The 13,932-nt window shown below is 36.1% G+C and overlaps 1 protein-coding gene across 1 annotated transcript; it reads left to right on the top strand.

Moving 5' to 3' along the window:
* Positions 1–11,322: 11,322 nt before the first annotated feature.
* On the top strand, positions 11,323–13,279 carry LOC111897678 (cytochrome P450 CYP82D47). Its single transcript, XM_023893628.3, has 2 exons — positions 11,323–12,344; positions 12,549–13,279. The coding sequence occupies exons 1-2, from the start codon at positions 11,388–11,390 to the stop codon at positions 13,179–13,181; spliced, it is 1,590 nt and encodes a 529-aa protein (XP_023749396.1). The 5' UTR covers positions 11,323–11,387; the 3' UTR covers positions 13,182–13,279.
* Positions 13,280–13,932: the final 653 nt, after the last annotated feature.

Raw genomic sequence — 13,932 nt, 5'->3', positions numbered from 1 at the left:
CAAATAATTATTTTTAGGTCCTACTAATGTTACTATAATTAAATAAAAGCTATATTGAATATAGTATAGGCGTAGCTCACTTACAGCGGGTATTTATTAAAAACTGGGCTTCGCTAGAGCCGCGTTTTGAAGCCGAAAGCTTTTCTTCTCGGAGCCGTCGGGCACTCCGGGGCTTTCTTCTCGTGCTAGGGAGGTTCCCTAGATTTGGGAAGGGGTTTAGGGAGGCTAAAGAGAAGTTAGAGAGAGAAAGAAAGGCTTATGGTGTTAAGAAAATATGAGGAGTTCACCCTTGTATTTATAGGAGTTTTATAGTAAAGTAGTCTCCAAGTTTCGTCCGTAACTTTGCATTTTTGTCTGTCTTTTTACCGTTGAGTTACTATTAATGAGATCTTCAACTCTCATTTAGACCTCGTTGGCTAATTCTCATTCTATCTCGGATTTACAAAACTGTATCGAATTCGTCGCGCTCGAAAAGTAGGGACTAAGCTTCGTCCATAACTTTCGCATACGAGCTCTATTATTGACGTTCTTTATATCCACGCGTTGGTATTTACAAGTACTACAACTTTCATTTAGATCCTGTCGGCTAATTCTCACTCTATCTCAGATTTACAAAACTGTATCGAATTCGCAACGCTTTAAGAGTAGGGACTAAGCTTCGTCCATATCTTTGGCATACGAGCTCCGTTTTTTACTGTCATTTTATCGTTTAACTCCTATTAACGATATCTTTATTTATCGTTTAGATTATTTTGTCTGAAAATCGACCGATCTAAAATTCGAATTTCGGGCTGTACACAGCTAATCTGAAACTTCGAAAAGTCATAACTTCTTCATACGTAGTCAGATTTGGGCATTCTTTATATCGATGTTCAGAGTTTAACATACTCTACGATTTTCATTTATATCACTAAGGCTAAAACTCGCTCTATCGTAAATTCACTATTTACGCTTCCCGGTGTCATGCCGGTTCCGTCGCGAAACTTCGACAGGTCATAACTTCTTCGTTATAACTCGGATTTCGGCGTTCTTTATATGTATGGAAACCTTGTGACATATACTACAACTTGGTTACAATTATCTCCCGCTTAGGATGATTACGTCCCGGAATCATCAACGAAACAGGGATCACATGATGACTCCATACGTTATCTCTTCATCCTAAGTTATAACCGTAACTTTGATGTTTCTTCGAACGAGTATCTAACTCTAAGACTTCCTGACTACAGGCGGTGCTCGATCTTGCACTTGTTCCCTATCTCACGTTAGACTCCAAACTATGACCTTTAAGTCACAATCTCGATCCTCACTGGATACGAACTTAAGATAAGTTCTTTTATTACTATCATGGATCGATGTGTCTTAGAGTCAAATTCCAGAATGGAATATACCTTCCTTCATGCTCTAATGTGATAGAATTACATTTTAACATGTAGCATTTCTAGCTACTAACTTCTTTAACAACGAGCGTGATACTTCTATTAATCGCTTTGATTATCTCACACTTCAATGTTCTGGCTTAAGTCAGATGCTACATCGAACTTGGTTCTCTGAACGACGTAACATACTCATCGTAGTCGGACTCAATTTGATATGACCACTAGGGTCTGAATAACAACAATCTTCTTAGTCATTACCGAAACAATGGTAACGACATGCTTGAATAAAAAGGACTTAATTATTGGCTTCTTGGTAACCTTGTGACTTTCCCTGATCCAAGCGTGAGTCTTGTGCTTCCGGTAGTATATGCATCTACTACCTTTCACACCTACTCATACTCGTCCCAAGTATTGTCTCGCAGTCCCCAAGTCACCATATAGGAAAATCACATAACAGTTTAACACATCAGATAACAAAACGAAGGCTTTATTATTTCTTGAAACTATTACATAGGTTTTCAAGTTCACCCTAGACTATGTCTCTAATAGGCTACATCATATGGTTCCATCTCTTTGGCTACCTCATAGATTGATCTTCGGGTATGAATTCCTCATCCTTGGTTCCTCGAATTGTTTTCTGCTTCGACGAGGATCATGTGGAATGCCCTTGGCCTTGGTGGCATGTTTGGCCTTGCTGCCTCGTTTTTTTTTGGGCAGTCCCTAGAAATATGACCTCTTTGTTACATCCATAGCATACCTTCTTGTTGGACGCACACTTGCTGGCGTAATGCCCTGTCTTTCCATATTTGTAGCAAGTCACCTCCTCGCTACATTTCCCGAAGTGCTTCTTTTTACACTTCTCGCACCACTTGGTTTCACCACCTCCTCCTCCTTCAGTTTTTGAGAATTTCCTTTCTTTGTTGTATTTTGAAGATCCTTCATGCTTCCTTTTTTCGCCAACTTCCGCTCTCTCCATACCCTTTTCCCTAATCTGGGTTTCAACATTCCTGGCTGCCCAAATGGCTCCTTTCAAAGTGTTTGCTTGCTTGACCATTGGTCCAAAGTCTGTTGGTAATCCATGGGCAAACTTGTTGACCTTGGAGAGCTCAGTTGGAACTAGGTAAGGAACAAGCTTCATTTTCTCCGTAAAACTTGCAGCATACTCGATGACACTCATCCTTCCCTTCTGTAGATTCTGGAACTCATTGTTGATCTACAGAAGATCCTGCTCAGAGCAGTACTACATCTTTAACTGCATCAGAAAATCTTCTCATGACATCTTGCTCGCTTCTGCTTTGGGCATCGAATCGGCTAGTAGCTTCCACCAGCTTAGTACTCCAGATTTCAATAGAGGAACCGCGAGAGCGGTCTTCTGCCTGTTTCTACACTCGCAACTCTCAAACATCGTCTCCATCTCGGAGATCCAGTTCATGACTTCCACCGGCGTCGGGCTTCCGGATAGAATCGGTGGTTTGGATGCCATGAAATCCTTGTATTTGCATCCACGACCGTCATTTCCTCCATCCTGGTGGTTTTGCCTAACTATCGGTGGGTTGGCTAGGCCAACAGTCCCACTGTAGTTTCCCTCCTCAATCTGCCCTTCGTTCAACCCGGTCTGTTCGATTTCTATGGTCGCTTCCTCTCGATTTTACTGGAGCAAACGTCTGGTTTCCTCCATTTGACGATCCAACATCGCCTGGATTATCGCTTGCACTCCGGCCATTGTTATTGACTCAGCAGCGGCTACCACAACCAGTATTTGCTCAATCACTGGGGGTTGGTTTCGGTTCCCATTTGCATTCACGTTTCCGCTACGGGTCCTTGCCATCTTGATCTATATACCGAATAAGGTGAATCTAGATATTTATTTAGGAATGACGTTTAAATCGTCCTTATCACTCCGAAACGTTTATATGCTAGTTCTAATATCGTAGTTAAACGCTTAGAATCCTAAACACATAAGTTTACCAGATCCGGTCGGCAATAAACCATAGATCCGAACAAATAACACCATATCATGCACAAAGCATTTAGCACATAAAAGCATTTTAGGCACAATCCCTAAAATAATCTAGTGCTCACACATCACAATCATCGTTTAGCATTTTAAGTTTAAGTCTAGAAATAAATCCATATTCCTAGTTCGCTTAAACTAAAGCTCTGATACCAACTGTGACATCCCCATTTTCACGGCCAGAAAAGACCGATTGTGTTTATGCTTTATGAAAATCAGAGTACCTTTTTTAATAAAAATATTGTGGAATTTGTTCCCAGAAAAACATGATAAATACGTTATCAAAGAATTTCCGAAGAAACGTATTTTATTCATTTTAAAACATTTGGGATGTCATCGTCAATACAGAAACATAAGCATAAACAGAACTTACATTGATTTACACTAGTGATCTATATCTCCTTAATCTCTCAGTATAATTTAACTTCATATCAACACCTGTGATATAAATAAACTGAGTGAGTCAGGTTGGGAAACCTGGTGAGTACATAGGGTTTTCAACCCACAATAATATAATTATTATGTTTAAACAATCAAACAATCAACCCAATTACCCACCCACATTATCTTCTTTAGTCTTATGGATCTACCCTAAGAATTAGCTATTCCTCGTTCATTCATTCCTAAGGATCATCCTAAGGAATCGGCACAAAGTCCATCGTTGCCATGGTTTACACAACGGGCACTAAGTCTACATAGTCGCCAGGGTTTAGGCATCAAGTCTGCATGATCACCAGGGTTTAGGCATCAAGTATGCATGATCACCAGGGTTTAGGTATCAAGTCTGCATGATCACCAGGGTTTAGGAATCAAGTCTGCATGATCACCAGGGTTTAGGCATCAAGTCTGCATGATCACCAGGGTTTAGGCATCAAGTCTACATGATCACCTAGGTTTAGAGTACACCGGTTGAACACATCGTTCACAACACCTACAGGTTGCGAGCCTGCTAGTGTTCCACTGGACTGTCTAGAATAGTCCGTGGTTGTCATCCATACTCTGCTGAATGATGGGGCCATCGTTTGGGAAAATGCTTCTCACATCGTCCACCTCTCACCCTCACCTCGTGGTCTATAACACCTCTCAACTCATCATCCACTCATATTCCATCTGTTACATCTACCCATGTTTTACCCCAACATTATCGTAGATATAAAATACATATACAGTTTAAATCATTTAAAACATGTATAAAATCGTTCATCCAACATAGACAACAAGTATTCAGATAATATGCACACATAGCACGTAATTTATATAAAATACTTCATATATATGTGTAAGATGAAAGTAACTACGCACTCACTTGATACTGTAGTGACTTGGTACTCGGATATCACTTCGTTACTCTTAAAAAAAAATTCCTCGACAAAACCTAGTATCAATACCACTATGGTTTAGTTTTTAACGTTAACCGCGACTAATTAATAGTATAACTATTATTACTATTATATAAGTGTTAAATAACACTCAATATAACTCATAATAAAAGCCCAAATAATTATTTTTTGGTCCTAATAATTTTACTATAATTAAATAAAAGCTATATTGAATATAGTATAGGCGTAGCTCACTTACAGTGGGTTTTTATTAAAAACTGGGCATCGTTGGAGCCGCGTTTTCAAGCCGAAAGCTTTTCTTCTCGGAGCCGTCGGGCGCTCCGAGGCTTTCTTCTCGTGCTAGGGAGGTTCCCTAGACTTGGGAGGGGTTTAGGGAGGCTAGAGAGAAGTTAGAGAGAGAAAGAAAGGCTTATGGTATGAAGAAAATATGAGGAGTTCACCCTTGTATTTATAGGAGTTTTATAGTAAACTAGTCTCCAAGCTTCGTCCGTAACTTTTGCATATGAGCTCCGTTTTTTTCTGTCTTTTTACCGTTGAGTTCCTATTAATGAGATCTTCAACTCTCATTTAGATCTCGTTGGCTAATTCTCATTCTATCTCGGATTTACAAAACTGTATCGAATTCGCCGCGCTCGAAAAGTAGGGACTAAGCTTCGTCTATAACTTTCGCATACGAGCTCTATTGTCGACGTTCTTTATATCCACGCGTTGGTATTTACGAGTACTACAACTGTCATTTAGATCCCGTCGGCTAATTCTCACTCTATCTCAGATTTACAAAACTGTATCGAATTCGCAACGCTCGAAGAGTAGGGACTAAGCTTCGTCCATATCTTTCGCATACGAGCTCCGTTTTTTACTGTCTTTTTATCGTTTAACTCCTATTAACGATATATTCATTTCTCGTTTAGATTATTTTGGCTGAAAATCGACCGATCTAAAATTCGAATTTCGGGCTGTACACAGCTAATCCGAAACTTCGAAAAATCATAACTTCTTCATACGAAGTCAGATTTGGGCGTTCTTTTTATCGATGTTCTTAGTTCAACATACTCTACGATTTTCATTTATATCACTAAGGCTAAAACTCGCTCTATCGTAAATTCACTATATACGCTTCCCGGTGTCATGCCGGTTCCGTCACGAAACTTCGACAGGTCATAACTTCTTTGTTATAACTCGGATTTCGGCGTTCTTTATATGTATGGAAACCTTGTGACATATACTACAAATTGGTTCAAATTATTTATTCTAGATAATCTTTTTTCGAAAAGTCGTTTTCGACCCCTATTATCTCTAAATTGACTAGCCCGGATCTACGGGCGTTACAAGTACGCAACACCTTCTCAAATATTGCGATCCAATCAATGGTGTCTGGATCAACACCATAGTCGGCTATGTGACGAGTCTGTAGAGCAACCTCAGCAACTAAGGCATTCTGTATTTCACAAAGATTGTTAATATACGTTAAAACTAAAAAACAAAATTCAACAATCTACTTCATTTTTAAGTAATAATAACTTACATATTGCTGTTCAACCAAATGATCAATAAATTCCCCTCTTTTATTTACATGCGCACGATGAAATACTTCAAGTTTATTCAAATTATGTTTAACATTACAAAATATGTTATATTTGAATAAACATTTAAAAATATTTTATAACTGAATAAACATTATTGTAACTTAATTTCTTGAAACAAGCACTACCGTAGTTGCACGTCCCTCCACGATTCTTCACTACTTGCTTCTTCCGGCATTCTTTGTTTCCAACGGATCGTTTTTTATGTTTTTTGTTAAGAAATGGTCAATAGCAACATTCCAATGCTGCCGATCCATACCCCTAGGGGCTTGAGCCCTTGCTGCCTCCACATTCCCTACAAAATCATCAAAATGGTTTTTGCAATATTTTTGTGGCCTCTATACTGCGGACATATCCGATTGTTCAGTGATGCCCAATAAGTTGAAGCCATGAAATGATTTGTAATCATGTCAAAATCAAACCATCTCTACAAAAAAAATAGAGAAATTAAAAATAAATCAAAATTAAGAAATATATTATATTAAATATATAACTTTATAAATAATTTACTAAAAGATACTGCAACATTCCAACCCTTTCGGCTTCAGAAACCTCTGTCCATGTGTCTTTATCAAAACCGATGTCCCGCCATATATAGCTCCCAACCTCCCGAATGAAACATTCGTACACCTCCCCAATCGGCATGTTAGTATTTACGTCGAATACTATCTTAAGAGGCCGTTCACCGTTAGCTTTATAGAGTTTGTGCATTTTTTATTTACCGTCATGCCTCTTCGTTTCGGAGGCACCACTGCATAAACAAATATTAGTCAGAATAATTTTTTATATACATACAATGTGAAATACAATGAATTATCTTAATTACCATCGTTTTGGTGATCACCAAAACCTCCACTGAACGAATGTGGTGGCTCGTCACCATCGTCGCCTCCATGACCCATCACAGCAGCCATGAGATGGAGCAATGCAATCCAAAAAAATGACATCCTGAAAAATTATAAGAATATATATATATATATATATATATATATATATATATATATATATATATAATGATTACATCATATACAAACCTTATTTTAATAATTAAATGTAAAAATATTTTTTTAATCATTCTCGCCCCAAGACACTTCAGTGTCTGCCGATACAACACTATCATAATCAGAATCTTCCTCATCATAATTAGTCTCGCAATAAGACACATTATTGATGATACTCGTCGGTGGGTCAACTTCAATATCGTAAAACCTTATGAGCCACCTTCTTACCCTTTGTATTTTCATCAACCCACCGACTTTCATTACAAACTGAACATTTTTGCAACAACTCGTGTTCTTTCCAGAAAAGAAAGCAGTTATTTTTAAATACGTGTATTGACTCATGACCAAAGCCGATCTTTTTAAGTGTCTTTTTTGCTTCGTAATGTGATGGGGGGACCCTGTTTCCTTCAGGAAACGCAGTTTGCAACAAATCAAGAAGCTGATCGAATGAACTATCAGTCCATTTGTTGATCACCTTGACATGCATCAGCTTTGCTAAAAAGTCAAGGGACGAAAACGAACATCCAGGATATAATTTGAATTGGACTTCCTCTAACAGCTTTTGAAATCCATCATCAACACCGCTACCGTCTATATCTGGGTTCCCTTCGTTGCGGTTGGTATCATTTTTAATCACACCCCCCATAACATCATCAATAACATCGACCATCTCGTTAATACGCGGTATGTCTTCGACAACCGGGTGAGTTGTATTTTCGTCGTGATACTTCCATATAATATAATGTGGACTAAAACCATGTTGAAGTATATGGAATTTCATTATGGCTAGTAGTTTAAATTTATTGGCATTACATTTGTTACACGGGCATTAAATTTGACCTTTGTTATCGACATGTGGTTTGGACCTCTCAAGAAAAGATTCGAGTCCTTGTTGTAACAAGGTAGAGTTATGGTTTTCAATAGTAGTCCACGTTTTATCAATAGGCATGTTGCAACTGAAACATAAGTTAGGTTTTAGTGTTTACTCTACAAGAAGTAAAATTTGGATTGAATATTTATAAGGATAGAGTAATCGCTCAATCAAATTGAATAGAAAACCACACAATAGGAGAGTATTCACAAGGGTAGGCTTCTAAACCAACTTTTTGAATACCTTACCTCATATGCAAATGTGTATTACATTATTAATCGTTTAAGAAAAATTCGGCAGCATTTCCCCTTAGCTCCTAAGTATATATAAAATTGTATACCTAGGAGCAAAGAGAAAATAACAACCGAATATTTCTTAAACAATCAATCATGTAATACACATATGCATCCTAAATGAGATAAGGTATTCAAAAAGCAGTACCAAAACGGGGACAATCCGAAATTAATTTCTAAATCAATTTCAAGCAGGTATTTCTAGGCTTTTGATGATTTAAAAAGAAGAGGCTTAAACTAAAAAAAATATTTTTTTTATTATAGCTTGATACTTTAAACGATACTATATATATTTGTTATTTATATCATCTTTTTTTTCATATTTTGATTTATCAACTTAATTTTGTTTTGATTTTTCTATTTTGAGTAATTATAACTTAGTAGATTTAGTGTTTTAATTTTTAATTTTCTTTATAATAACACTTTACTTTAAACGATATTATATATTTGTTATTTATTTAATTGGTTTAGTATGGTTTATTATTTTTCTTCTTCTTTTTCTTTTTAAAACATTTTTGACCAATTTGATTTATCAACTTATTTTTGTTTTTATTTTTCTATTTTGAGTAATTATAACTTAGCAGATTTTCTTTCAAACCTTTTTGAGTACTTTAAACAATTTTTTTTTATTTTTTTTATTTTGAGTAATTATAATTTTGATTTATGAATTCTGATTTATTTTTCTATTTTGAGTACTTTAAACAATTTTATTTTATTTTATTTTTTTATTTTTAAAACTTTTCTGACCAATTTTGATTTTCTTTTTAAAACAATTTTATATATTGGTTATTTATTTAATTAGTTTATTATGGTTTATTATTTTTCTTTTTCTTTTAAAAACATTTTTGACCAATATTTCTTTACTACCTTATAGAAAAAAAATTATCTATTATGATGTATTTATTTTATTTTTTTAATATAAAATAAAATATATTTCTAATAATTATATAGACATTCTTAAATTTTACATATAAATTCACGCTAAACATACAATAGTTTCACATATATATACATCAACTTCACATATAAATTCATCAACTCATACATGATCATACATGATTAGCAAGTGAAACATATCAATTTGCATATAAATTCATCAATTCTTACATTATCAACAAATGAAACATATCAAACTAATCAAACTACCATGTTCCTACATACAATAGTTTCCATACATTCAAACATATCAATTTTACATATACATTCAAACAAAGTTAACAGTTTCAATCAATTTTATATATACATTCAAACAAGTTAAACATATAACATACATTCAAACAAGTGAAACAAATCAAATAACCAAAGTCAAAATCAAAATCATATACATTTAATTTAACAGTTTCATGTCATACAGTTTCCATCAATTTTACATACAATTTCCATGAATTAACAAAGTTAACAAGTTTCAATCACATACATTCAATCAATATTACATATACATTCAATTTAACAGTTACATTTCATAGAGTTTCCATGAATTATGAATTTCATACGTTCCAAATTTCAAAGTCAAAATCAATTTCACAGTATCCAAATTTCACAGTTTCATGAATTATTAATATCCACATACAATCAATATAAAGGACGGAAACAGATGAAACTAACCTCTTCTTGCCTGGAAAAACGAAGGTAAATGCGGTGGTGAAGTTGCAGTCGTCGGTGTCTCCGATTGGAACGAGAAAAAAAAACACTTGAAATAGGAATCGGTGGTTTTTATGTGTGTTAACAGAAGAATTGAAAGAGAAATTGGTCTTGAAAGCAAACCTTACCGGAGATATGAACAGGAAATCGAAGTTCCAGTTGGAAATTTGGCGGCAGTCGGCTGAGGAGGTGGTGGGACTCGGCTTTGGAGGCAAATCGGGGGTGGGAGTCGAGTTTGGAGCCCAATCAGCGGTGAAAATTAGTGGTCGTCGCCCGGAGATAATTACGATCACCGTGGAGTGCAATCAAACAAATGGGAGCAGACGGAGTCTGGGGAAGACGAACTGGAACTAAAAGGGACCATTAGTGGCAACAAGCTGGAGGGAAATCATATGCGCGCTTTCTGGCGATTCCCAACCGTTGGATTAGGTAAACATCGTAGGGCCAGTATTTGGTCTAAGGTTGGTCAACGGATCGACACCTTTGCGGCGACATGTCGCCGCTAAAAGAGTCGTCTCTAATGCCTTATCACAGGAACAAACCCTATCCGTTGGATTATTTGCCGAACCAAGGGTGAGGATTGAAAGTAGCGTGTCTCCGACGGATAGCCAGTGATTATATTTAGCGACGACGTTATTAGCGACGACAACTATGTTTTAGCGGCGACACCAAACGCGTCTACTCTCGTGTGAATTGATATAGCAGCCCAAGGGATTAGTTATACTCCGTTCGTGATTACTTATCTGATTAGTCAGCAATATATATATATATATATATATATATATATATATATATATATATATATATATATATATATATATATATATATATATATATATATATATATATATATATATATATATATATATATAAAGTGTTTTCACCTTATGATTTTCACGCAAATGAGAAATGATGGAAATGTTTCTCTCTATCTAAACTCCAACCGCAACAAGATTCTATCATTATTTGAGATACACCAAGGGCTAGCTTTAAATTCGATTTTGATACGTGTTCTCTTCTTGATAAGTGTGATGGTACAGTTTAATTAATATATTTAATAAAAACAAATCGTCGCCAACAAAAGTACCCATCTGATATTTGTTGACTTATTCTTTGTTCAAATCAGAGTTAATATCTGCCATGCAAATATATGTTATTAATTATAAAAAATATACAAGGATAGTAGCCACTTAGTGGCATGTATTTGAATATATTTTGATATCTTTGTATCGTCAAATTCAAAATTCTATCTTGTGGTAGAAAACATGGAGTTCTCTCTCTCGTTTTCAACAAGTATAGCAACCCTTTTTTTTGTTGCTTTACTAACATTCCTACTGAAAATCTTGATACCAAAAGGTGGAAAGAAAGGAGAGAACAGAGGCCCACCTCAAGCAAAGGGCAAATGGCCTGTAATCGGACACCTACACCTTTTAGGTTCATCCGGATTACCTCACAGGGTGTTAGCGAAATTATCAGAAACATATGGCCCTATCTTCACCATCAAGCTCGGTGTTCACAATGCTTTGGTAGTGAGTAGCAGCGAGATAGCAAAAGAGTGTTTTACAATAAATGATAAGGCCTTTTCAAGTCGACCCAAGTTGATGGCAGTGGAACTCATGGGCTATAACTATGCCATCTTTGCTCTTGCTCCTTATGGGGACTACTGGCGACAAGTGCGCAAGATCATCATGCTCCAGGTTCTCTCTCCAAAACGAGTTGAGATGCTTGCACCTATTCGAGTTTCAGAGCTTAGAGAATCCACAGCAGAGATATATGCGGCTTGGTTAAAGAATAAAGAGACTACAGGATCAGACATGGTAAAGCTGGATATGCAACAATGGTTTGGGACCTTGATATTGAATGGTCTTTTACGGGTTGTTGCTGGAAAAAGGCTTTCGCTCAATGATGAAGAAGGGATTCGATTTCAGAAAGTGGCAAGGAAATTCTTTCAGTTATTGGGCGCATTTGTGGTGTCTGATTTTATTCCATCTCTGAAGCGTTTCGACATAGGAGGATATGAGAGAGAGATGAGGATCACTGGAAAAGAGATGGACGAGATCTTTGATGGATGGTTAGAGGAGCATAAAAGAAAGAGAAAGTCGAAGCAACAAGATGAAGGCAACCAAGTCCTTATGGATGTGCTCATTTCCATTGTTGAAGGTGCTTCCGAAGAGGAATTCCCCGGTCATGACCATGATACTATAGTCAAGGCTACATGTTTGGTAAGCTTCAACTTCATCTATTACTTTTACTTCATTTCATTATTTCTTTATTTAATTTATACATCTTCAAAGTTTATAAGGATATATTTTGACTAGATGATATTAACATCACTACCGCTTAGAGATTTTCTAGGTTCATGTCATTATTTTAAAGATACAACATTTTACAAGTTGGATTTGTTTTAATATTTTCAAAACATGCAGACCATGCTAATTGCTGGATTGGACACAACAGCTGTGACCTTAACATGGTCTTTGTGTTTGTTGCTTAACAACCCAACAACTATAAAAGTTGCCCAAGATGAAATTGATGAGCATGTTGGAAGGAATAGGCCAGTAGAAGAATCAGACCTAAAGAACCTAGTCTACATTGATGCAATCTTCAAAGAAACATTGCGTTTATACGCACCTGGACCTCTTGGGCTTCCTCATGAAACCATGGAGGATTGTGTTGTTCAGGGCTACAAAATCCCCAGTGGAACACGTTTGCTGTTAAACCTTTGGAAAATTCATCGTGATCCTAAGATATGGCCAAATCCGGAAGAGTTTAAGCCTGAAAGATTCCTGACAACTCATAAAGATATTGATCTCAAGGGAAACCATTTTGAATTGCTTCCTTTTGGTACTGGAAGAAGAGTGTGCCCTGGTATTTTATTTGCTCAGCACGCTTCACGTTTAGCGTTAGCTACTTTAATACAACAGTTTGAGATGAAAACCCCAGGAAATGAACCCGTTGATATGGAAGAGATCTTCGGAGCGACTTGCAGCAAAGCAACCACACTTGACGTCCTCCTTTCCCCTCGTTTGTCACATGATATGTACCCTATTGGTGCATGATATGTTACTATTTTAGTTTCCTATTGGAGTTATTGTTGGTAATAATGGTTTATGTTGTGTTGTTTTCTATATGTGTAGTAGCTGTATTTGTTTATTTATCTTTGATTTGCTTCGTAACTTGACGTGGCAATAGGAGATGTGGGTGCGTGTGCACCACATTTGAAAGTAGGTGATACGATTAAATATTTCAACAAAAAAATTGTTAAAAAATCAGAACGTGTCCCTCAATTATATGACTTACGGACCCACTTCAGATCTTTTTTAGCGTTTAATGTATTTGTACTAAACGGTTTTCCAATGGATTTTTTTGTCACCAAATGCAGCAAATGCCTCGTAGAGTCGTAGGTAGTTATTTATGAATTTTCCTTTGGAAAAACAATGAAGGTTTAACACCACTTAGATAGATTTGACCAAATGTTCCAATAAATTCCCGAAAAAATCGTTTGACTTGTTTAGTAACATACAATGACGAATCCAAAATAAAAATATCATGTGATTCTTTATATAAATGAAACCGAAAAAATGAAAGAGTACAAAATAGTACTGCCTGGTCCGGTCGCTATAGAACATTTATACACAACTTCAATAGTTATATTAAACTTATCACGGTTATAGACATTTCAATTATTTTATCCAAATCAAAAATCACAGCTGATTGAGGTATTCATTTGTTATTTTCTTCATTTGTTATGTATTGGGCTATTCCCAATTGATTAAATTTTACGTAGATTGAGATATTTAACCATTTTGA

This window comes from Lactuca sativa, chromosome 4 (assembly GCF_002870075.4).
Source record: "Lactuca sativa cultivar Salinas chromosome 4, Lsat_Salinas_v11, whole genome shotgun sequence".
NCBI classification, from domain to species: domain Eukaryota; kingdom Viridiplantae; phylum Streptophyta; class Magnoliopsida; order Asterales; family Asteraceae; genus Lactuca; species Lactuca sativa.
This window is presented reverse-complemented; position numbering and strand designations above follow the sequence as displayed.

What these genes read in the sequence shown, in the direction of transcription:
- LOC111897678 (XM_023893628.3), top strand. Translation starts at nt 11,388, where the DNA reads ATGGAGTTCTCTCTCTCGTTTTCAACAAGTATAGCAACCCTTTTTTTT. An exon ending in TAGTCAAGGCTACATGTTTG is followed by an intron (nt 12,345 to 12,548) that starts GTAAGCTTCAAC and finishes CAAAACATGCAG; the next exon opens with ACCATGCTAATTGCTGGATT.